This window comes from Artemia sp. Qi Xiang Cuo, chromosome 3 (assembly GCF_049724085.1).
Source record: "Artemia sp. Qi Xiang Cuo chromosome 3, ASM4972408v1, whole genome shotgun sequence".
Lineage (NCBI taxonomy): Eukaryota > Metazoa > Arthropoda > Branchiopoda > Anostraca > Artemiidae > Artemia > Artemia sp. Qi Xiang Cuo.
Window position 1 is genome coordinate 55,801,533 of NC_142796.1, and position 25,940 is coordinate 55,827,472.

A 25,940-nucleotide genomic window follows, 5' to 3' on the forward strand; every position below is an offset into this window, starting at 1 on the left:
AGTAATAAATAAATTACAATTTTGTAAGGCTTGCCCCGGATTATAACTTCATTCTTTTTCTCATCAATTTGTTCATTTTCAGCGAGATTTGTCAAGAGTCTTTTACTTTGTTAGCGATAGGATTGAGGCAGAAAGTCTACAACACTTTTTAATAACTCTTCATTTTTCGGTGTTTAACTGTTTTCAGAAGGTTGTTCAATGACATTGACTTTGAGTGGTTTTTCACGATAAGGTTTATGTTTGTCCATGCGACGAAGGGTATTTTTAAGCAAAATTAATTTTTCATCATCAGCAATTGTTTCATTGTTAAGAAATTTATGAAGATTATCTTCAAAGTGCTCTTTGGGTGAAAGAGCAAGTTCTATTAACTTTTGTTTCTTGTCTATTAAGTTTAGCCATTTCTAGAGAATAGTCTTTACAAGTCCGGCGATTATCGGTAGTAACACTGAAAAGAAATTACCTCTCGCTTAAACAAGAAGTTTTCTTTAATAGTTTGTATTCTTTTTGCAAGCTAGAGCACGTACAAGTAATCGATGATGCCTTGTCTGTTGCTTAACACGATCTGACAGCTGAACATTACCCACTGTTAAGTTTAAACAAAGTTCTTACTGGAGATTAATAAATTCCTTGTCAACACCGTACTTGAGAATTGCTTTTCTAAGTCGTGGTTTTAAATTGGCTATCAAGGAAAATAAATGCCGTTGTTCGTGTAGCTTCTTCAGTGTCGTGATTACGACTAATGACCTTTTTTCTATTCAAGGGGAGACATACAGTAATTTCATTATCAAAATTATCAGTGACTAGACGCAACTCTTCGGGCGTGTTTTGATTCAGGTCTAATAATATGTAACCATAAGGTTTATTAGTTGCTTGATTGTATTCAGAAAGTAAAAATTTAGGTTCACCAGAATAAATTTGTTTGTTTAGATTCATAAGAGAACTTGAATCGCGAACAACTCTATAGATGATGTTGTAGGTACAATTCAATGCAAGTGTTCTCATACATTTACTCTGATGAAAGAGATTATTCAGAACAATAGTTACAGAAACTTTTCGTGATGGGACCAGACCGTAAACAATTGTAACATTTCCCGCGACCATTCTTCAATAGATTCAGCTAAATCGTCAAAAATCAACCACGATTTTGGCGCAATACTAGTAAACACGTCAAGTCCTTGTATGAATTTTATACATTGGATCAATCTTCTTTATTTTATCATAAGATTCAACTAACGTATAATCTCAATCTATTGAATAAATATTCAAGAGGAAATAAAATACATGGTTTCTTTAATTAACATATATACAACAAGATAAAAATATATTTACAACATAAAAATAAGCACTTTATCACGATCGGGCGGCCATCGAACGTGAGTGGGTGGGCCGGCACCCGTGGCGGCCAACGATAACAGCATCCGAGCCGGCACCCCTAGCGATCAGCAACCGATCTGGCACATGCGTTGGCAGTGGCAAGATATAATAAACACTTAAAAATAAAACACAAAATAAACACTTGAAAATTATCTCTTTGCGCAATTAAATTTAATAAATTAGGCAGTGCCGAGCTTGTGACGGAAATACAACTAGATATAAAAAAAGGCAGTGTTAAGCTGTTGACGAAAAAACGGCCCCCTCCCCCAACGGATGGCCCTCCTTGCCCCCTCCCACAACTATAGACCGAGTTGCTTCCTACAATTTACGCATTCAACTCGATCTGAAGTAAGATAATGCCCATGTGGTAGTATTCTCACACCACCCTCGAGTACATAGACTTTGTCCGACATGGTGGAAATGGCATTTTTTTGACTCGAACTGTATAGTTTTATATTTTAAAAAGCGAATGGCCATGACACTCGCTCTTGGAACTAAATTTTGCTCTATACAGTTCCTATAAACACACATGTTGAAATTTTCCTTTAAATAGTATGTAGGCACCCATTTGCAGACTTTTTTGGTAGTCTCATTGTGTGTTTCCACACAGTACACCTTCGGACCGGGAAATACACCTTGCGATACCAAATCACTTCCCGTTTCTGATTTTAATTTTAACATTTGATTTGGGACCTAGCGTTTCACCAGCTCAGGATAGCGGGACTCATCCTTCTTCGTGTAATACATCCAAGAGATAATGTGCTCACCATTTTCCAAATCTTCCAATACATTATCTGTTTTAACTTGTAACAATAAAGAATCTGTATCCCCATAAAAAACTTGACCCTCGGCAACTGGTGCTTACATATATTGTAATAAATTTTTTTGGTATTTCTAATACGGCACTACCAGCGGCAATGTTTTTATTTAAAACTTTATTTCTTTTTTTTCTATGTTAAAGGACCATATTGGAGTCTATGATCGTGAATGATGTGAAGTTCGGATCCGCAATGATCGGGCAAATTCTTTTGGGTCGGTCACAACTTCACAACGACTCCTGTTTCGCACACTCTCACACATCTTACCAAAGGGCGAATTTAAAATTAGTTTAAAGATCTTTTTTCGACCTATGTTTTCGCTCGAGACCGTTTGTTGACAAAAGTGTCAACAAACGTCTTCATCTAAGGTTTTTGGGTGAATTGAAGGGCTCTATGAATCCTTGGAACATTGAAGCCGTTGGCAAGCATCTGCCTCAAAAGAACGTGGTGTACAACAATATTCCGTTTCGGCTCCAGGTCGGCAATAAGCTTTCGTTTTCAAGGTGTCCAATGTACGCCTTTATTTTCTACTAATGATCAATTTTAGGGACTCGGTGAGTCTCTATGCACCGGTCTATTAATGTAAGGGAAAACAAAGTCTTTTACCGAGTCATAATGTTCAAGAGGAATTTCACCATCAATTTCGAAAACCATCCTTGTGGTTTAGTTTCCTCAACAGTGAATATTGGGGAAATCTGGAGCAGAAGGATTGTCAAGCCATTGGTAATTCCCAAACGGCAAATAAAAGTGAGACATTGCCGACGGGTAAAGGGAATTCATATCCAAGAAAACGGCATCCGACTTTTCACCGGTGAAAAGTCGGAAAAACATACCCTCCCCGCATCGATCTCTCTACGAACAGGTGCTAATCCACGTCAGCGACCAGACCTATTTCTGCTCCACTGATTTTAAGAATAAAATCCATCACCAAATGAGGAGTCGAAAAATAATATCCCCAATCCAACCCGAATTCTTCATGAATTTTTTCTGTGTTTTTACAGACAATATCCAACAACGTCAAAATATCACTTGCCAGGTACATTTTACAATTATACCACCCATTTTTACACCATTAAACTCTGCGATGGGTGGTAGTTTTTCCTCACCTAGCTTCGAGGCGGAGCTGTAATACTCGTACGGGTATATGCCCTTACACGTTAATAAATTATACAGTTCCTCATCTGGAAAGTGCTGTTTCAGGGGGGAAACTATTAAAATAGTCGCTTTTTTGTACTTGAATTAATTGACTTAGGGATTTAGGGAAGAAACTAAAAGAATCAAGGAAACGGATTTTATTCAAGCACGTATTACCATTATCAATTGTTTGCCATTTAAATTCTAAGACTAGTAGCTTTTCAGATGATTTCGGTATGATGTTATATAAACAAGAACCATTTACCCATGCACCATCTACAACTTCACTTTTCTGCAATCGTCCCATCGCAGGTAATATTAATTTCAAATCATAGTTGGAATTGTGCATGTAAACCAGTAAAAAGTATTGTTGCCTAACATTTAAATTACACGATTTATGCGCGACCCCCCGAAAGTTACTTCCCCTTGATGAAATTTTTTGGTATAAATGACCATGGTCCCGGGTTTTCGCATCCCCCTCATTAAATTTTTTCTAGAAAACCCAACAAATATCTTGATTTTTGATTGCCAACTCGTCCTCTGATGATATATTCATTGGATAGTGTGTATGGCGCAACAGGTATGATGCCTTATTTTCTGTTCAATTGAGAGCAACCTAAGCTGTCCCAACAAAATCTTTTCAACTCAAAGTGTCACAAAAATCTACCAATTGCACGGCATGACTTGAATCCCTCTTCATTGTTTCAAAAGAGATCGCAGAAGCTTCATGTTTTTTCACTTGATTTAAATTTGACGGATCCGACATATCCATGAGAGCAGCCTCAATGTCTAATGTCACCTTGTTGCTCTGCAACAGTGTGTTCTGAAAGCTTTTGAACCTCAAGGTGGCATTGTCCCCTGAAACTGTTTCCACAGGCTGGTACCCATGACGCTTGCAGTGTCTCAAATGATTATTTAATGTCAATTCACTACGAAACCTAGATAAACACATTGGGCAGTAATAGCAGGTACTCGTCCCCACTTTACCCTCACTTAAAACCCTGCTAATATGTGGAATTGGAAAGAAATGTCCAATTGATTCAGGATGTTTGGCAGGTTCGTAAAAGCCATACTCAGTTTTTCACTGAGTCAATGGACGGTGCCCTTACAGTATAAATTACCCCTTTTTTATTACTTAATTCCCCATCTTCAAATTCTTCGTCAAACTGCAAAACTGTAACCCCAACTTTTAGGGGTTCATTTGCCTTTTCAAAATGTCAATCCCTTTAAGCGTAACTGGATATTGTCCCTTTTAACAGGTAAAATCTACTTTTGGAAAATCAGAACCCCCTTTCCCATTTACTACCCAATCGCCTAACATTGTCTTACTAACTCCTTGATTTTCCTCGGGCTTATGACCCGTGACAAGGACGGAATACTTGAAACACTCCAAGCCTGTGTCAAAACTATAGCGTTGTACACCCTTAGTACCTTTGAAATTACTATTATATTTTTTAAAGTTAGGTTTTCCGCTCCCCCTCCCACCCCTTAAAGCAAATTCCCTTTTAAATTTAGTTATATTCAGTTATAATTTTTTTAAAAATAATACCGATAGCCCACTCCTATTCTCATTATAGCCCTCCATCCTATTAAAAATTTCACACACCCAGTCTGAAAACACACCCTCAAAATTATGCAGGTCTGGGTGTAGCGTCTGCATCTTTGTTTGAATATGATGGTCACGAAAAATACCCAAACTTGCATTTAAAAATTTTTTTTAACGCTATGGATGCTTTTAAAGAATCCCACCCTCCCGCCTCCCTTAAATGTTTTTCGATAAGTGCCCGAATCATGCTGACGTAGAGGTTTGCGGTTTCTATGGGGTCCATTTGAATAGTACCACATAATAGGAAATTAAACGGGTTACAAAACTCGGCCCTATATACATATTGCGCAAAGCGGTATCTGCTTGGTACAACTCTGGTAACACCGGGGGTGAGCAAGCTCCACTTTGTCCCATATCACTGTGAGGGGCGGAAGCTTCTACCGCCCTCTCGACCTCGTTAGCTGGTAACTGATCTAAGAAATTGTCCAAAAAGTCATTGCTGAGGCCAAGATCCCTCACAAAACTGTCTAAATCAAATACAATAGCCGGACTCGCCCCTGCACTTAAACCTCCTCGTGTTCACTTTCCTGTACATTATCGTGGAATTGAGGTGGCGATGATAATATATTCTCTTGAGATGACGCTGTGTGAACCTAAAAGAAGAATAAGAGCATATTAGCTCAGTGGAAGCTATTGCCCTATGAAAAAGAAGAACTGTGATGAAAGTCATAGACCCCAACTACTCATAGCAATATGAAGGGGTACCATGCCCTCTTTGAACTGTAGCCACACCACTAACCGTTGGAATGTTTAATTGTAGTATGATGGGGTACCATGCCCTTTTGGAGCTGTAGACCCCCCACTACTCATTGGAATGCAAAGGCGTCTTATGTCCTCACTACTGATATAAATGTAATGCCCCTTCCACAGAGCACCTTTTGTATGTATTAGAAAGCATTGAAAGGTTTGCCCGAACTAGTGCTATACCCTTTTGAATGTAAAAAAAGGCATGAGAAAGTTACCGAAGGGGGGTTGGTTCTGGGAATTTGGCCAGAAATTCTTCGACCCAGGCCAGTAGTTCATCTGAGGCTTCCTCTACCTGTCCAGTTCCTTCGCCAATAAATTGGGCTACAATTTGGCCAATCTCGGCCTGAAAATAAATTAGCTTAAAAATCCCCTTCAAAACCAAAAAAGGGGGGAAATGTCTAAAGTGAGCTAAAAAACCTTTTAATGTCTTTGACAAGCTTTATTCAGAGACCTCTAACAAAAAAAGTCAAAACTAAAGACAAAAAAAGAATAAAAACTCCTTCAATGTCTGAATGGGCTCTCTGACAGGTAAAAACAAGTGAAAAACGTCTTTATTAGAGTGAAATGGTTAAAAACAATCTTATTTCTGAGGAACAGAGTCTTTTAAAATTAGGGAGGGTAGGGATGTATTCTGAAACTTCAATATTCTAGCAAAATAGGGAAAAATTGTCCTAACAAAAGAGCATTATTATGGGAAGGCAAAGATTATACCAAAAACTAGCGAGTAGTTGCTAGAAAATGGGTAAAACAGCTTTATTCCTGGGTCCCTTAAAGCTAGGGGAAAAAATTTAATATTCTAGCGAAAAAGACAGCAAAAACTACATAAATTTAGGTACGAGTGAAGCTAACAGGGGGAGGGGGTATACAGATGAGTCCAAAAAAATAACCAGTAGGCACTTAAAAAGTAAAAAAGGACCCTTATTTCAGAGACCTTTAATATTCGAGCGAAAAGCTTTTATTATGTTGAAAAAAATAGTGAAACGGCTAAGAACAACCTAATTTCTGAGAGACAGCGTCTTTTAAAACTAGGCAGTGTAGGGATGTATTCTGAAACTTTAATATTATAGCGAAAAATAGCATTATTAGCTTGAAATGGCGAAATGAAGAGTTCTCTAACAGTAAACTAAAAATTAGTGAAAAATACTATTATTAGGTTGAAAAAATAGCGAAAAATGTCTTTTAATATCACTGACAAGCTTTTACTGTGTTGAAAAATGGCATAAAAAAGACCTTAAAAAGTTAAAAAATAGTTAGATATTTCTATAACCAGGTAGAAAATAGAGGTAAAAATGCTTACATCTCCAAATTCTGGTTGCACTTGGGTGCCGGATGGTCTTGGCAAAGCATGATGGCATGCTTTGGCATGTGAGGACAGCCTCACAATTTTGCTTAGGCGGGGAAGCTCCTGAGACCCTCGGTAAAGCATGATGAGGGACAACCTCATGATCTTGCGTAGGAGGGGCTGCAGCATTATGAGTAGCCGCCCCTCTCTTTTCAATTTTCTACCAGGTTGCATAGGGGCTTCCGCTGGCATTGGTGGTCTGGTACGAGCGTGAGCGGCTCCGGGCAATTCAAGTTGAGTGTTCAATGGCTGCACCGGCAGTGCCCTGGAAAGGCCTTGTTTCTCCTGATGGGGAGGGGAGCCAAGGGTTGCACGGGCAGTGCCCGTCCGGAAGGAGGAGCATGTCTGATCACTGATGCCCTTACTGGGGTTGCCTCGCCCACTCTGGCACGTTTGTTGGGAGGAGCAAGGGCAGGGAAATTCTGAAAAGAAGAAAAAAATTGGTATAAAATAATAACTCCCTATTTCAGGAGAAAAATTTTAGTACCCAGCCTATTAGAGAAGAAAAGCAGAAGCTAAAAATATTTAAACATTGTCTAAAATAAGTCCTCTCCTTTTAAAGAAAGCATAAAATAGTTATCAAATATTCTAGATCTCAAAAATATACAACCCTCTCCTTTCCGGGAAGGTAAAACTTGGAAGCCATAGTTTTATTATCGTCCCCCCTCCCACCTTTAAATAAGTCACTCCTTTTCAAGAAAAGTAAAATTTGTGAGAAATCAGCCAGTAAACCTATAAATACTTTTATGTTTAGAAGACATTTAAATACACTCAATGATATAAAAAAAACCAAAAAAAAAATTTTTTCCCATATAGAAGCAATAAACAGCTGCATTGTAGAGCTCAAATTTTATAAATCCCGCCCTGTGTCATTTCAGGAAGGCAAAACTTATAAAACATAGTTTTGCCATTGTCCCCCTCCCTCCTTTAAATAAATCACTCCTTTTCAAGAAAAGTAAAACTTGTGAGAAACCAGCCAGTAAACGTATAAACACTTTTATTTTTAGGAGACATTTAAATACACTCCTTGCTAGAAATAAAACCTATTTGAAAACCCTATTATGAAAGGGGCTGTCCCCTCCTCAACGCCTCGCTCTTTACGCTTACGTATGACTCTGTCTCACAACTTTATTTTTAAAACAATGGAAAACTTTAGCGCAAAGAGCGAGGCGTTGAGGAGGGGACAGCCCCTTTCACATACGGAATAATTTATGTTCGTTTTAAGTTTTAATGTAGCTCCTTACTTTCAGTTTAAAAAACTAGTTTTTTTTTTTATTTAATCGCTAAAAGAGACGATTCTAAGGTTTTAAACACATGAAGGAGAAAAGACACTTTTTTGAGTAAAATAATTTCTTTTTCGAAAGAAGTCAATGTTGGTAAATGGTGGGGGAGGGAGAAGGGGCTATACAGTAGAAAAAGAGTATATTTGAAACAAAGCAAAGTATAAGGATTTTTTGAGGGGGGGGGGTAACTATTAGAGAGAAAGGGACTTAATGATTGTAGGTATTATCCATTGTCAAACAAACACAACTTAAAAACAATAGAGAAATTTTTTCCAAGACAGTGCAATTTAAATCGGTGAATATTTCGGCCCTATGTCCAAGGGCCGTCTTCAGCATAACATTAAAGAAAAAATATATATAAAAACAAACTTACATATATTTAACAAACTTTATATATATTTTTTCTTTAATATTATGCTGAAGACGGCCCTTGGACATAGGGCCGAAATATTCACCAATTTAAATTGCACTCTCTTGGAAAAAATTTCCCTAATGTTTTTAAGTTGTGTTTGTTTGATATGGAAAGGCAGTGTGGTCTTCGTCAATATTTATTATCCATTGTTAAAGGTGCTTGTTTCGTCTTCAATTGCTTAAAAGAAACTGATAAGGAAATGCCTTTAATATATCTTGCTATTGTCCTAAGAAGTACCCCCTTTCCGCCTTTAAATAAGTCACTCCTTTCTTCAAGAAAGCGTAGAAAATAGGCTTAGAAATAATAAGTAATTGTTTCTTTATACGCAGGAATTTTAAAAATGGATATTAAATCAAACACTCTAGGGAAAAATGCTAGAGAATAATATATCTGTAGCCTATGGATGCATATGATCCTATTAATGGGGGGATGCATATTGTTTTACCATTTAGATACAATAAGCAGCTTAAAAACTAGATTTTTGTCTAGAATAAAAATGAATGTCTTTTATTTTAAAGGGGCTGTACAGTAGAAAAAGAGTATATTTGAAACAAAGCAAAGTATAAGGATTTTTTGAAGGGGGGTGACTATTAGAGAGAAAGGGACTTACATGATTGTAGGTATTATCCATTGTCAAAGGTGCTTGTTTCGTCTTCAATTGCTTAAAAGAAACTGATGAGGGAATGCCTTTAACATATCTATATATAGTATGTTTTGGTGGGGGAAGTTCTCTTTGGCTTTAAATAGAAAAAGTTTGCAGGGGTTTCAACTCTCTGGTAGTTTTGCCTATACATGATTTTGCATAGAAACAACACAGGGGATTTCTGACACCTGGGAATTTTGTCTAGAAAAGCATTGCGGCAGAGTTTTGCTAACTAGGGGTATTTCTGGAAAAGAGCCGCAAAGGGATTTCAATCACCTGGGAACGTGTCTAGACATGATTTTGCCTAGTAACAGGGAAAAGGGTGTGCCACCTAATCTTTGAACTCTTGCCAAGGGTGGGAATGTCGCCTAGAAACAGGGATGCCGTGACGTCAGAGGGCATGTCACAGGAATCCTATGGGAAAAGGGAGGGTATGTCACGGAAACTGGGGAGGGCATGTCACAGAATTTATTATGGCCCCACTACTTTTAGCATAAAGAGCGAGACGTTGAGGAGGGGACAGGCCCTTTCATATACGGAATAATTTCATTTCATTTTAAGTTTTAATATTTTTCCTTACTTTAAGTTGAAAAAACTTATTTTTTTACTTAATTGCAAAAAGGAAGGATTGTTTTCGTGCTCACAGAAAGGAATTAACAAAAGGCCTACATAGCAGGTAGCGCTTATGAGTTTCTTTCTCTTGGGAGGGGTTTTGCTCCTATGTGTCACTGTGCTTCCCATACGTGCACATGCAACACGAATAATTGTGTGCGGGGACATAGGCACCACTGTTTACGGGGAGGGGTGAGTATAAAACAACATTTTAAATTTCATTGTATTCAGTAAGTGTTGATTTAGTTTAAGGGGCGGCTTAAACTCCAAACTTGTCAAAATTCCACACCCATGATTATATATAGCTGTACTTACCATAGGCACACTCAGTCTAACCGTTACCAATAACGAATGGTCAATCGTGCTGTCACATTTTTCAATAGGGAGGGCGGGACCAGCAAGAACTAAGATTGATTAGTCTTTGGGGGCTGTGGGCCCCCTATCTTTTACTGTTTCTGGCAATATTAATGACTCTTAGGGGCCAGGTCATAGTATTGACTTTGATTCCTGGAACAGGGTTGTCACCCTATTAAAGAGAACTCAATAGTTTTTTTTTTCGTTTTGTTTTGCGGTTAACGGAATACGATTTCAGAATTTGTTAATTTCAAATTTATTCAACTTTCATAAGGATGGCAATTACTGGCTAATTTCTAGAAGATTATGGGAATTAACATACAGATAGATCAAGCGTGTGTGGTTGCAGTATTATTAAATATTCTCTGAAGTGAAAACAAATCGAAAAAAACATAAATTAAAAAGTGTTTATTATTATTGAACAAATTTTTAAAAAGTTTAAACGTTAGTTTTGTTTTACAAAATAAATGTTACAGTAGTCCCCTTTGACACTCGGAACATTGCAATTTTACCAACAACCTCACACCCACTAGCCAAAAAGATTTAGATTTCGACTAAAACCCACATAATGGAATAAATGACAAACCTTGAGAAATGAGGCTCGTTATTAAAGGACGTTGGCAACTAATAGGAATAGTGGGGAATAAGTTGCTTTGTTCCATTTACAGCGCTCTCATTATTTATGATTATTTGTTTTATCACGTCCTTTCATGTGACCCATTTATGACCCATAGGTGCGACCTCCTACCTCAATAACTCCCTGAAAACCCCACCCAATAAGTGTACGCTTATGGCTATGGATAATTTTGACTACACAGAAGGTCCAGATACTTACCTTCTCCTCTCTGATATGCTGAATATATGTAAAGACTGATAGATTTGCAATAATTGTGGAAAAGGATATTTTTTTTGTCCGAAAAACCTCTGAAAAATTTATAGAAGCATGTACTCTTGAAAAATTATTGCACATACGCATATGATAATACCTAGTTATTCTGGACGACGAATTGAGAATGCACTTTTATCCATGACAAAAGACAATTTGCAACTCCACTACCCGTTAAGATACGTTGCATTTTTACCATCTACCCTTTTGGGTAATGGATACAGGTTGTAAGAGCCACAGTTACGATTGTACGCATGGGTATTGTAGTGTTTAAATTGTGAAGACACAGGTGGCTTGGATTTATTGTTTGATTTTATTTTTGGATTCCATTGTTACACCTCCAAGAACGGTAGGGTTGAAACTGAGCTACTAGAAATATTTAGACTTGTTTAATAAGAATCTTGACGTGCCGTACCGCTGCAGAAACTGGTGTGTGCCCATTTCAGCACCCTTCAGTGGCGTTAATTCATAAAAACGTAGGAGGGGGCAAGGGTCCTTTGCTTTTTAATTCTGAGAATGAGATTCTAAGAATGCCCTTTCTCAAATATATCCTGCTGGTAAATGTTTGTAAGGGCAAAATCACACCCCCCTCCTTGGGAAAATAGATATAGGCCTAGCTCTCGGCTATATACAACAGTTTGTAGGTTTGCAATATTTTTGTGTTATTTCTCATCAATGGTTGGTTCATATACTAATAGGTACTTGTGTTTACGCTGTGTAAAACTCGAGAACAAACCGGTTTTATCTGTCTATTAGCTGGTGGCCGGCGTTTACCCCCTCGCGATTACCCTCCCGCGGAAAATACCCCATGGAAAATAAACCAGAAAATACCCCCCGAAAAATACCCCCCCCCCCCCCGAAAATACTCCCCCACGGACAACACCCCGCGGAAAATAAAAGTTTCAAATTTAGAAACCTTATTCTCCACAGGGGGGGAGGGTAGTTTTCGCGAGGGTATTTCTCAAGGAGGGGGTATTTTCCGCGGGGGTTACTTTTCGTGGGAGGGTATTTTTCGTGGGGGGGGGGCATTTTCCGGGGCGTTAAACACCCCCCATTCACTATATTTATTTATGTTATTTTACTGTGTTCATGGCCGTACATTTGGCTTTAGTGGCGCATAATATACAAGTACCAAAATTCCTTCCCCCAACGGAAATAAAAAAAAAAATTAAACTCAAATAAAACTCTCAAATTTTGAAAGCCTTATTTTCCACGGGGGGGGGGGTATTTTCCGGGGGGTATTTTAAGCGGGGGAGGTATTTTCCGAGGGGAGTATTTTTCACGGGGGGTATTTTCCGGGGGGTAATCACCGGGGGGGGGGGAGGGTTAAACGCCTAGAACCCTATTAGCTCATGCTCAGTGGAAAACAAGTAGCGGGTGACAGAATAAATTGGAATTATACAATTTGGGCTATATATTTGCACATTAGAGGTCGGGGGATGGTTAGGCTAACCTCCCCCCCTAATGTGCAAATATATAGCCTAGCCCAAATTTGTATCTGAAGTAATATATTTTCATCATGTTTTGGTATTTTTTTTCATTAGGATGAACCTAACTTCACTTCTTATTTGTTGGCGGTATAATACATAAGTGCCAGAGAAACTACAATGCAGGTATATTTTAATTAAATATTCAATGTATAGAGGTGGTTAGGTGTTTAGTATAACGCTTTTTGGGCGGCCTGCTTTCCATAATTCTCTGTTGTAATTTCCATAATTTTGTAACTAAAGTATTATATTTTCATCATATTTTGGTATATTTCATTATGATTAACCTAACTTCTCGTCTTGGGTGTGATCGCGGTAATACACAAGTACCCTAATATCAAATAGAGCCAATTTAAAAAAAAGGAAAAACAACACAATCGGTGCTAAATATTTAATGGTTGACCACTTCTGAGGGAAATATGCATCCACCTGCCACTCCCTCCTCCCTGATTGTCACATAGCCCTATTAGCCCCATTAATATAGTCAATATTTTAATATATGTTAATTGAATCTCATGATGAGACAGTTTGTGGTAACGAACTGTAAGTAAGGATCGACCTGGTTCAATAGTAACCGAAACTCTAAAAAACGGATACGGATACCAGTTTTGATACCAGTGGATATATCAAAAGAATCGATTTTTTTATGCTGATTTGAGTCGTACCCATCAAAGCTTATGAGCCTGAGAATATTCACCTGATTTTCGAAAAAAGAGGAAATCCGTGGGGAGGAGGAATTTATCCGTGGAGGGGTAGCCAGATTTCCTGGCATTACTTAAAAAATGATAAGAAAATAAATAAAAAAAGTTTTTTTTCAACTGAAAGTAAGGAACAGCATTAAAACTTAAAACAAAAAGAAATTATTACGTATATGAGGGGGGTTGCTCTCCTCAACCCCTCGCTCTTTATGTTAAAGTTTGAACTCTGTTCCAATCCTTTAAGAACGACTCCCGAAACACTGTTCGTTTAATTAGAACAGTGCGAAATTTTGTTTTTAAAGTGCTAAAAAACCTTAGCATAAAGAGCGAGGTGTTGAGGAGGAGCAACTCTCCTCATATACGTAATAAACTTGGGATGTCAAACAGTTCGTGGTAACGAACTGTAAGTAAGGAACGACCCGGCTCAATAGTAACCGAAACTCTAAAAAACGGAATTTTGGAATCAATAGATACATTAAAGGAATTATAATTTGATGCTGATTTTAAATATGTAATTTTCATCAAGTTTAGTCTTACCAATCAAAAGATTAGTCAAGTTACGAGCCTGATAAAATTTGCCTTATTTTCTAAAAAATCCTAAGAAATTTCCTATCTGCAAAAATGTAGAATTTTGTATATTTTGCCAGAAGAAAGATCAAGGATGTGTGTTTTTTTTTCGCCCAGGGGTTATCGTATCGACCCAGAGGTCCTATAATGTCGGAATAGGGCTCATTCGAACGGAGGTTAAAAGTTCTAGTGCCTTTTTTAAGTGACCAAATAAATTGTAGGGCAACTAGGCCCTCTCCCAGGCTTGTTTTTTTCCCAAAGTCCCCGGATCAGAATTTTGAGATAGCCATTTTGTTCAGTAGAGTCGATAAATCTAATAACTAAATCTCTGAGGACGATTTAATCCTCAACAGTCCCCGGTAGAAAGGCTGCAAGTTATGAACTTGCTCATTGTTTACATATAGTATTGGTTATTAGGAAGTTTACAGACATTTTCAGGGTGATTTGTTCTGGTGGAGGATGGGGGTTCGGAGGGAGGGGGTTACATGTTAGGATCTTTACATGGAGGAATTTTTCATGGGGGAAGAGAATTTTCCATGAAGGGGGCGCCGGTTTTCCCAGCATTATTTAAAAAAGGATCAGAAATTAAATAAAAAAACAAGTTTTTCCAACTGAAAGTAAGTAGCAACATTAAAACTTAAAACGAACAGGAATTATTACGTATATGAGGGGGTTCACCCCCTCTTGAATACTCGCTCTTTACGCTAAAGTGTTTTTAGTGCCTTTAAAAGAGCTATTTATTCAAATTAAACGGTCTTTGTGATTCAGGGGTCATTCTTAAAGAACTGGAACAAAATCCGAGCGTAAGGAGCAAAGTATTGACGAGGGGGTGACCCCCCTCATATACGTAATAGTTTCTGTTTGTTTTAACTTATAATGTTGCTCCTTACTTTCAGTTGAACAAACTTATTTTTTATTTATTTAATACGTGATAGATTCTATATTAAACTTGGTTTATATAGTCTCGACTTCATGAAATTTTGTTTCACATGTGATTGATTACAATACCGGATAAGAGTATAATTTGAAACGATTTAGAAGGGAAAGTGGATAAGAGTGGAAGGAAAAACGAAAATCTGATTAATAGGAACCTCTTGTGTGTGTTTTCGTATTAGCCAGTACACGCTCGAGAAGTTTGCTGAATGTAAGATCTAAGAGAGCCGGTTTCATAGCCACAAACACTGACGGGTGATAAAATGCATTGGACTTGCATTATTTGGGCTGTATATTTGCAGATTAGGGTGTGGATGGGTAAGGTTAGGCTAGGTTATTTCACCCCCACCCCCCTAATGTGCAAATATATAGCCCAAATTATATTATTATATAAACTAAAGTATTATATTTTCATCATATTTTGGTATATTTCATTATGATTAACTTCACTTCTAGAGTGTGTATACAAAGTAAGAATTTCATTGTTTTACTGTTTTTTTTTAGTTTTTATATATTCCTAGGGATAAATCTGGAGCCTTCATGGGGGGGGAGGTTTAAAGAACAGAAAATAAGGAATCTAATGGTAATACTTTTGTTTCATCAACGTATTTCCTTCATAAGTGGCCAATCCCTAAACGTTTACCAAATTAACAAACTTTTGTATATAGCCTTGGGTATATCTAGCCCCGTTAGGGGGAAGGGGGCCTGGCACGCACATGCGACGGCAGTGATTGTTATATTTGGAAAGATCATTGAATAGGAATAAAATAGTGATGAGGAGATGTCTCAGGAGAAGCTACTTTTCAGGGAATACATTCGATCAAGACTGGCTTCGGCTTTCTTTTATTTTATATGTGATTTACGCCTTACAATGAAATTTACCACTCTCCCCTTTCCTTCCTAAATCAAGCCTTCATAAATCGCTACCTATATCGGTAGCATACGTGGCCTACTTTCTTAGGCATGTCTAATAGGATAAAATTCTAGAAGGTGGACTTTTTGCTAGGACCTATGATGGACATGTTTAGACTATAGAACATTTGATGGAACCATCTTAGAATGTAGGTGAAAATTTGGAAAAGCTAGATATCCAATGGAAACAAACAGTTCACCTTAATCAAAGTAAAACGTAGATGGAAAGATCTTTTTTACAATTCCCACTGTTTTCGTTAGGCTTTGTTAACTGTCGAATTCAAGGCATTTACCGTGAACTGCAATTTATGTTAAATGAAATCCTTGTCGATTAACTTCCTCCAAAGTTCTATTTATGCCATAGTAACACTTACTGAAAGATATGGGAAAAGTTTGGTACCCATGTTATAGAGCTTTTCAAATGTCGCTCCCCTTGGTTCTAGGCGACCCCCCCCCGGTGAATACCCCCTGGAAAATACCCCCCGCGGAAGATCCCCCCGCTGAAAATACCCCCCGCGTAAAATACCTCCCCTCGGAAATACCCCCCGCGGAAAATACCCCCCCCCCCCCGGGAAATACCCCCCGCAGAACATACCTCCACGGAAAATACCCCCCCCCCCGTAAAAAAATACCCCCAGCGGAAAATCCCCCCCCCCCAAAAATAATAATACCCCCCCCCCGTGGAAAATAAGGCTTTCCAAATTTGAGAATTTTATTTGAGTTTTATTTTCTTAATTACCGTAGGAAGGATGGAATTTTGGTACTTGTGTATTATGCGTCACTCAAGTTTACGCTGTGTAAAATTCGAGAAAAAGAGGAATTTACACACCAGAAGTGTCTTAAAAACTTAGAAAAAATAAAAAATCTATTTGTGTTGAAAACGCTTCCATATGATTTTCTGCAATTTTTGGCAGTAGCGGGTGCCAAATTAAAAATAAAAAATATTAAAGAAGAAAAAAAATGTAGGCAAACGATCATCAAAATTAAGCTAAAAACATATGGCACCAAAAAGTTTAGCCTAAGAAGGTTTGGCTATCCTTTGAAAAAAATAGTTGGCTTTGGGAACCAACACATTTTAAAATGTTTAAGTTTTTACGGGCAAAAGCGTTGTCAAATTCTACGAGATTGTTTTTCTTATCTTCCAAGTGTAAAACTACCACAAATCAACATTAACAAATAAATGAAAACCAAAACTAACAGAAATTATAATAGATAGTCTAGTCAAACTCAAAATGAGCAAAAAGTAAAAGGAGTATGTATGGCTGACAACACCCATGTCTTCTTCAGACCAGAAAATGATTTGCACTTTACTTTAAAAAAAAATAAAATAAACGTGTATTCTCAGTTTGATATACATATTGTGATATCTATTGCTTATAGTCTTAATACTTCTTTATTTGTTGAAGTCAAGAAAATGGATATATTTAAAACATATTTTGTCTTCAATTTAGTAAAATTTACGTTCTGGTCTTGAAGAGGCAGGAGGATTGATAGCCCTATTCATGCTAATTACTGCTATTTTGAGTTTGAATAGGTTATTTATTGTTATTTCTGTTTGTTTTGGTTCCTAGTTACTTATTTATGGTGAAGTGTGGTAGCTTTATGCTTGGAAAATTATTTGAATTTATTTCTACCCATTTTTTGGCTTAACGACGCCATGGTCCCCGGCAAGGGGGGCAGGGGGGGCATGGCCCCCACCTGGAAATTTGGGACTATATACTAATTATAAGGAAACCAAAGGAAATAAGTAGAATAGGGAAAAACCATGAAAAAAAATGTTTTTTTGTCCCATTATTGGCTGCCTGCCAATAGATTTTGACACATAATAAGGAAAATATAAGTTCTAATTTGTGACTGAATGACCCCTAACAATTTTTCCACAATTTTTTTTTCTATATGATTTGTTTGGAGCAAAAAATACGTATATGAGGGGGTTCGTCCCCTAGTCAATATCTTGCTCTTTCCGCAAATTTTTTTTTAGCAATTTCAAAAGAGCTATTTAGTCTAATTAAACAGGCTTTGTGTTTCAGGGGATTTGTGATTAGAAAGAAATTTGAACTTTAGCACAGTATTTGAACCCATAACACACAGGTAACAAAACTGCTTTCCCCTACAGAAATTAAAAAAATAAAAGTCAAATAAAATTCTAAAATTTGGAAAACCTTCTTTTCCACGGGGGGGGGGGGGGTATTTTTCGGGGGGTATAGTATTTGGACAGTTTGAAGTCAGAAAAAAATTCTTTCTAGGTGTATAGCCACTAAAAGATTACTGAAGAATAGCGAGGTATCTGGAAATTTTGCTAACTAAAAAAAAAAAAAAAAAAAAAATCCCAGCATAAAGTAAATGCAATGTTTTATTTAAGTGTTTTTTTTCCAAGTATTTTTTTTTCAATGACCATTTTTCCAAGTACTAAATGATATTATTACGTTTATGTTATTGTCAAGAATCGTTATTTACTTACCATTAATTACTATGAAGATTTTTTTTTTTTTTTTTTTTTTTTTTTTTTTTTTTTTTGCTCCAACCAAATCATATAGAAAATAAAATTTGTGGAAAACTTGTTAGAGGTCACTCAATCACAAATTAGAACTTACATTTTTCCTTATTATGGGTTAAAATCTATTGGCAGGCAGCCAACAAGCATTTTTTCCATGGTTTTTCCCTATTCTGCCTTTCCCCCCTTTGGTTTCCTTATAATTACTATATAGTCCCAAATTTCCAGGTGCGGGCCATGGCCCCCCTGCCCCCCTTGTCGGTGCCCATGACCTCGTTAAGCCAAAAATGAGTAGAAATTAATTCAAATAATTTTCCAAGCGTAAAACTACCATAAATCACCATAAATAAATGAATTGAACCCAAAACGAACAGAAATAACAAAAAATAACCTCTTCAAAATCAAAATAGCAACAATTAGCATGAGTAGGGCTGACAACCGCCACACCTCCTCAAGACCAGAAAGTAATTTGCACTTTACTGAAAACAAAATACATTTTAAATGTATTCACTTTTTTGACTTCAACAAATAAAGAAGTATTAAGATTATAAGCAATAGATATCAGAATATGTATATCAAAGTGACAATACACGTTTTTTTTTTTTTTTTTTAATTAATGTGCAAATTATTTTCTGATCTGAAGAAGACATGGATGTTGTCAGCCATACTCCTTTTACTTTTTGCTCGTTTTGAGTTTGACTAGGCTATCTGTTGTAATTTCTGTTTTGGCTTTAAAATACACTTATTTGTCTATCTATCTAATATGTAGAATAATTGTACCAAACACATTTTGCATGCAGACCCGCTAAACTTACCCCACCCCCAAATGTGCAAATCTATAGCGCAAATTTATTTCTAAAGTAAGAAAAAAAAAAAAAAAAAAAAAAAAAAAAAAAAAAAAAAAAAAAAACGGTGTGTTCTCGAATTTTACACAGAGTAAACTTGAGTGAGTGACGCATAATACACAAGTACCAAAATTTCACCCCCCTACGGAAATTTAAAAAATAAAACTAAAATAAAATTCTCAAATTTGGAATGCCTTATTTTCCAGGTGGGGGGGGTATTTTCAGGGGGATATTTTTCGAGGGGGGGTTCGCGAGATGTATTTTCCGGGGGGTTTTCGCCGGGGGGTAAACGCCGGCCACCGCTCCCCTTGACCTCTTCAACTCTTGGTTAATTTACTCTATTTACTCTTGTTTAACTACTACTACTACTACTATTAATAATAATAATAAGCCACCGTAGCACCAAGCCGCCTGAGGCCAAAAACTATGCATTTTCCTCCTCCGTCTCAATATATCCAAAGCCTCCCTCTTTGCACCCTCCCAGGAAGTTCTCATTTCCCTTGAACCTTTCTTTCGACATTCTCCCACCCCAACCGTAGACAACCTGCTTTCGTTTAAACCTAGACAGCTGACCGAAAAGGACAATCTTTGGCAATCTGTCATCCTTCATCCATAGAACGTGCCCTAGCCTTCTCAAACTTTCTCTTATTATAGGCATAGTAAGCGGGATTGAAGCACACTTTTCGTACAGTCTTCTGTTTAACCCAATTTAAATAACAAAAAAGACCGTGTCTCACAACCAAGGGCGCTTCCAGGGTTTCTTTTCGGGGTGTGAGAGGAACAAAAAACATTAAAAACACATCCAAAATTCGTTTAAATGCAACATTTTACGAGTCGGGCAGCAATTTCGGGGGAATTCGAACCCAGTAGCCCTCCTGGATAAAACCAAAAGTTATGATATAGCTATTCTTTCTAAAATATTGAAAAGCCCTAGGATATATATTGAAAAGTCCAAGATGATTCTCGGATAAAAAGTTTCGTTCTTAATCTCGTTATTCCGCAGTCTATTTCTTATTTATTAAAAACAAATTAAAACCGAAACAAAAAAGGACAGTTTTTACATTAAAGTAAAGAGCAACGTTTAAACTTAAAACAAACAGAATTAACGTAAATGGGAGGAGGCTACCCCCCTTCACAAACATTAATTTTAAAAGCACAAGAACAAACTCCTAAAAAAGGGGGGGTCAAGAGACAATAATATTTGTAGCAAGGCATAGTTTTTTAATGCACAAAATAAAATTTACCAATTCCAAAACAGAAGTATTCCCATAACTGTTTAATATTTTCCGATAAATTACAACGCGTTGTGAAGTCCAGCCTGATTAACAGACTAAATGGAGAGGGGTAACTCGCATCTGGCATTTAAACGCATCAAAATGTTTTCTAATGAATTTTATTACGTTTTTACGAATCAGACAAACATTCCGGGGGGGGGCTCAAACCCCCTAACCCCTCCCCTTAATATGACCTTGGCCCTTGTGATTTATATCACACCTGATCTAAAAATTAGCACTCCATCCCTAAAGATCAATATATTCTTAGGTGTTATGTTTGCGATGACAGTATAGTTTTACTATCAGAAGGACATAGATTCAAATAGTGAACTCGGCTGTATACATGAATTTTATTATAGGGACGATCTATTTAGGCTTTTACTTCAAATTTTTGGAGAACCCTCGTTGGGTGTCGTTAAAAATTGAAAATTTTATGGTTTTTCAAAGAGGCAATTCGTACCAAAACTACATTTTATGCCCAAACTAATATATTTTATACCCGAAATGACATTTCTAGGCCATTTTAGGTGAAATTCATGACTGATCTTGTCTCGTTTCAATTGATAAGTTAATCTGGCACTAACAGTAGGAATAGAGATTCACAGTAAACTAGTCATGCCAAAAAAAGAGCATAAAGACCTCTTCTAATGGTTAATTCGGCTGGTGACATTTTTTTTTTATTACAAGACATGTTTCTAATTCTGCGTTGTGTATTATCTTCATTAGCTCCTTTCAAACAATTTCGCGATTTTTTCGTTTTTTTAATGAAAAATACTCACATTTTGGGACCCCTTTCCCCTTAAAAAATGTTCTGCTGATGACTACGACACACGAATCAACTAATTATCCCACAAATTAAAATGGAAATATTAAAAACGACCAACCTTTCTTTTTACTGTTTCTTTTTTGCGCTAAGGAAATACAAATTAAACCCCTGTAGAAAAATTCTCATTTAACCCTATGTTTAAATCTACTTTTGTTCAGTACTAATAACTTGCATTTGGAGCTTCAAATCTACCTCAAATCTACCTCTTTTAACTCAGACATGTAAACGGGAATATTCTTTTTGGGGGCAGGGCAACAAGAAAAGACAAATTTTAGTTGATAATTTGAATAAGAAGTTTCTCTTATATTCAGGAAATTTAAGGATTTCGGGTGGGCCCGCATCTGGATGCCCCCCCCCCTGCGTACGTCCCTGTTTTTTGTCCCGGTGAAATGGAATAAAATCCGCAACTTTTTGAAAGATCTCGTTCACGAATATGTTTGAATCCGCTTTTGTCCAGCTTTAGTTTACAGCCAAGGAGTGGAATCTACTTGAAATTAAATAAAAAAAACAAGTTTTTTTTAACTGAAATTAAGGAACGACGTTAAAACTTAAAAAGAACAGAAATTATTCCGTATATGAAAGGGGCTGTCCCTTCCTCAACGCCTCGCTCTTTACGTTAAAGTTTTTCATTGTTTAAAAAAAACAGAGTTGTGAGAAAGTCAAACTTTAGCGTAAAGAGTGAGGCGTTGAGGAGGGGATATCCCATGTCATATACGGATTAATTTCCGTTCGTTTTAAGTTTTAAAGTCGTTCCTACTTTCAGTTAAAAAAAAACCTGTTTTTTATATTTAATTTTTGAAAGTTTTTGAATTAATGCAGGTTTTGATTTTGGCTCGCCGTACATGAATAATTAAAACAAAATTTGAATATACAAAATTTTACTTTTATTTGGTTAAATGGCTTTCTCGAAACCTGTTTAATTTTATTTACGAATGTTTTTATTAGTAATAAATATACGTAACTTACGAATCAACTTACGTAACGAATTTCTATATTCATATATTTTAATACGTATATTAGAGGGTTCGCCCCCTAGTCAATACCTTGCTCTTTAAGCTAAAGTTCGAATTTTGTTCCAATTCTTTAAAAATGACCCTTAATCACAAATGCCGTTAATTAGAATAAATAGCTATTATGAAAGTACTAAATAATCTTTGGCTTAAAGAGCGAAGTATTGACTAGGGGGTGAACCCAATCATATACGTAATGTTTTCGGTCGTTTTATATTTTGATGTTGCTCCTTACTTTCAGTTGAAAAACTTGTTTTTTTTATATATAATTTCTGATTTTTTTTAAAATAATGATGGGAAATGCGGCGCCCCCTTCATAGCAATGTCCCTTCCCTCATGAAAACTTCCTTCATGGAAAAATCCCCCCTGAAAACGTCTGTATACTTCCCAAAAACCAATACTACATGTTAACATTGGGTAAATTTCATAACTTTCAGCCCTCCCCCCGGGGAGTTCAGGGGATTAAGTCATCCTAAAATACATATTTATCATATTTTCGACCATGCTGAACAAAATGGCTATCTCAAATTTTGATCGGGTGACATTGAGAAAAAAATGAGCGTGGGAGGGGGTCTAGTTGCTCTCCAGTCTTTTTGGTCACTTAAAAAGGGCACTAGAACATTTAATTTCCGTTCGAATGAGCCCTCTCACGATATTTTAGGACCACTGGGTCGATACGATCACCCCTGGAAAAAAAAACAAAAAAAAAATAACCACGCATCCGTGATCTTTCTTCTGGCAAAAAATGCTAAATTCCACATTTTTGTAGATAGGAGCTTGAAACCTCTGCGGTAGGGTTCTCTGATACGCTGAATACGATGGTGTGATTTTCATTAAGGTTCTATAACTTTTAGGGGCCTTTCCCCCTTTTTTCGAAAATCAGCCAAATTTTCTCAGGCACGTAACTTTTGATAGGTTAGACTAAACTTGATGAAACTTATATATTTGAAATCAGAATTAAAATACAATTCTTTTGATATATCTATTGATATCAAAATTCCGTTTTCTACAGTTTCGGTTACCATTGAGCCGGGTCGCTCCTTACTTACAGTTCGTTACCCCGAACTGTTTGAAAAAAGCTATTAGGAAAATTTCCGCTCTGAGCACCCTGTTCCCCCCGAATACTAGTCTGCTGTTGTCCGTGACACTAGAATCAATACTTTATGCCACTAATTTCAGTCTGATTATGGCAAACAATCAACCCCTCTTAATTTTTTGTTCCAATGAGATGGATGAGATTTGACCCTTTAGGGAAAGATCTTATTCACGCCTATGTTTGAATCGGCTTTTGTTCAGCTTTAGTTTACACCCAGGGATTCAAATCTACGTCAAGGAACACATGTTAGAGCAACTTCCGTCCCAGTCAGTGGCTACACTTTTACTAAAATCAGTGTGGACCGAACGTTTGGTGAATCAGTATAAGATGAAGTTACAATTTTTAAACCTGAAAAGCCTTTTTAAACTGTTTTGGCAATAGTGTTGAAGATTCTTGATGGTACAACAAGTTACAAAATGGATACTGACTATATTTCGTCAAACCCATGAACGTGTCGATTCCCGTGATGAAAAATCATTGTGGATGTAACAAATCAGCATTATACATTTTTAGTTTCGGAATTCAATCTGCAGTTTTTTCATTACTGATACGGCTTATGACTACATCGACTGTAATGAGTGAAAAATCAGTTTGGAAGTAACAAATCAATATTATGTATTTTCAGTTTTTGAACTAAAAATGCTGGCCTTAGCTTTCTGATTTGGCTTGAAGAGTTTTACGGTTTGTATGTTAACAGAATATGACTGCTTTTTGGCAACATCGTGAGAGAACACAGTCGACACCTGTGATTAAAAACCAGTAGGTATTACAATTCAGTGAATAAGTACTAAAAGTTTACAATTTTCTGGATGAAAATGCCTTTTTGTACATCTCTGATTGCTGCGAACAGATTTTATGGAATTTTACGGTCCAACGAACTTCAACTGAAATTTGATCTTGACTATTTTTCATCAACCCTGTGAACCGTGTCTGCTGAATTGTTCAATTAAATTAACCTTAAGGTCGCAAAGAAATTATTTGTTAAATTGCACTATGAAGACAAAGAACATGGTGATAATAATGGATTATTTCAACTTCTATTGATGAATGTTTCATTTCTTAAATACTAATTTTCTTTAGTAAAACTATGCCTCCAAGTTATATATTTAATTGAGAGAAATCTAACCAGTTTGAAGTCCTTTCAACAGTCATTTTTATTTACTGGAAATTTGATTGATTGTTTAGTTTTCTATCAGTAGCCATTATGGATGATGTGTTTTTAATACCTGATCCAAACGTAACGCTACCCAGACGAGGAAAAACTGTCAGTATGATTATGATAAGCCCTGTTATGCAGCCAAAGGATCAAAGATCTCCACTTAAGATGCTGAACGCAAAGTCGCCGAAATTAACACGATTCGTACCTCATGTTTCTACTGATTTGGCGAGACATGTCCCAGAAACAAGGGAAAGGAAATTGAGTTATATCGATAAGGAACCACATCCAAAGAAAACTCAAAATTGTTCCCCTGTGACGATGGGAAATTCTCCACGAAGTCCTACTGTGAGACGTAGTCTTGTTTTTAAGACTCTTTCTGGGAAAGAGCCGATATATAGCAAAAATAAAAAGGTTGCTAGATCTTTGAAGTTTATTGAAGGTAAGACAAAAGGAACGTTATTTCAGAAAAAGATGAACGTGCAGTTGCAGTCCATTTTTAAAATAAATTGATAAAAAAACAAATTAAAGGTTGCAGAACTAAAATAACCAAATAAAACAATGAAACCAAATAAAAGGGTTGTTAAATCTTTGATGTTTATTGAATATAAGACAAAAAAAGCATTATTTCAGAAAGGACGGTTTCCCTCCGTCTAGTGAATAAAGTGGTAAAACAACAAACCTAAAGGTTGTAAAACTAAAAAAGAACAAAACAAAAAAACACACATTTTCTTATACTGACCAACGGTCTGCGTAGCACAGGTGCCGATCTCCTGATTCTCTGCTTTCGGCTGGGGGGGGGGGGCAATATGTAGTTGGGGGTAAATCATCCAACGTTTCCCATTTTGTTTCCCCGGATTTCTCCAGGTACCAATTTGGAGCTGGATCGAATCTGGCTGAGCTTGCAGAGTCATACCGCTGATCCCGTTCCAAGGCAAATAACCTTGGATCAAGGCAAATAATCTGGTTATTTGCCTTGGTGACAGGATGACAGGATGTTATATATATATATATATATATATATATATATATATATATATATATATATATATATATATATATATATATATATATATATATATATATATATATATATATATATATATATATATTTGAAGCGTAGGTGGTCGTTAAGTACGGTTGGGAGCTGTGGTTAGGTGTGTGTAGATTTCGAATTCTTCCAGTGTATATTTAGCTTACTAACCCAAAAGCTTTAAGCTCTCAGTTGCAGTCAAGGCTTGTGAAAGACAATACGCCACTGAAACCGCTATCACAAACACAGTGAGTCACAAACCTTGAGTTCACAGCATTAATTTAAAAACATAATATAACAAACAAGTAAATTGTTTATTTGAAACTATATTGATCTTCAGCTTCAAATAGTCTAAGACTTCAGGTTTTTAGCATTTAGGGACGCAAATTCCTTAATAG

General features: G+C 36.6%; 1 protein-coding gene across 1 annotated transcript in view; it reads left to right on the forward strand.

The window, feature by feature from the left end:
• wake (ankyrin repeat and fibronectin type III domain containing protein wide awake) overlaps nucleotides 1-25,940 on the forward strand; it is a 417,377-nt gene that overhangs the window by 229,144 nt on the left and 162,293 nt on the right. Inside the window, exon 6 of the mRNA XM_089086234.1 lies at nucleotides 24,539-24,951. Within this exon, the coding sequence (XP_088942360.1) occupies nucleotides 24,539-24,951 (413 nt within the window). The remainder of the gene's footprint in view (nucleotides 1-24,538; nucleotides 24,952-25,940) is intronic.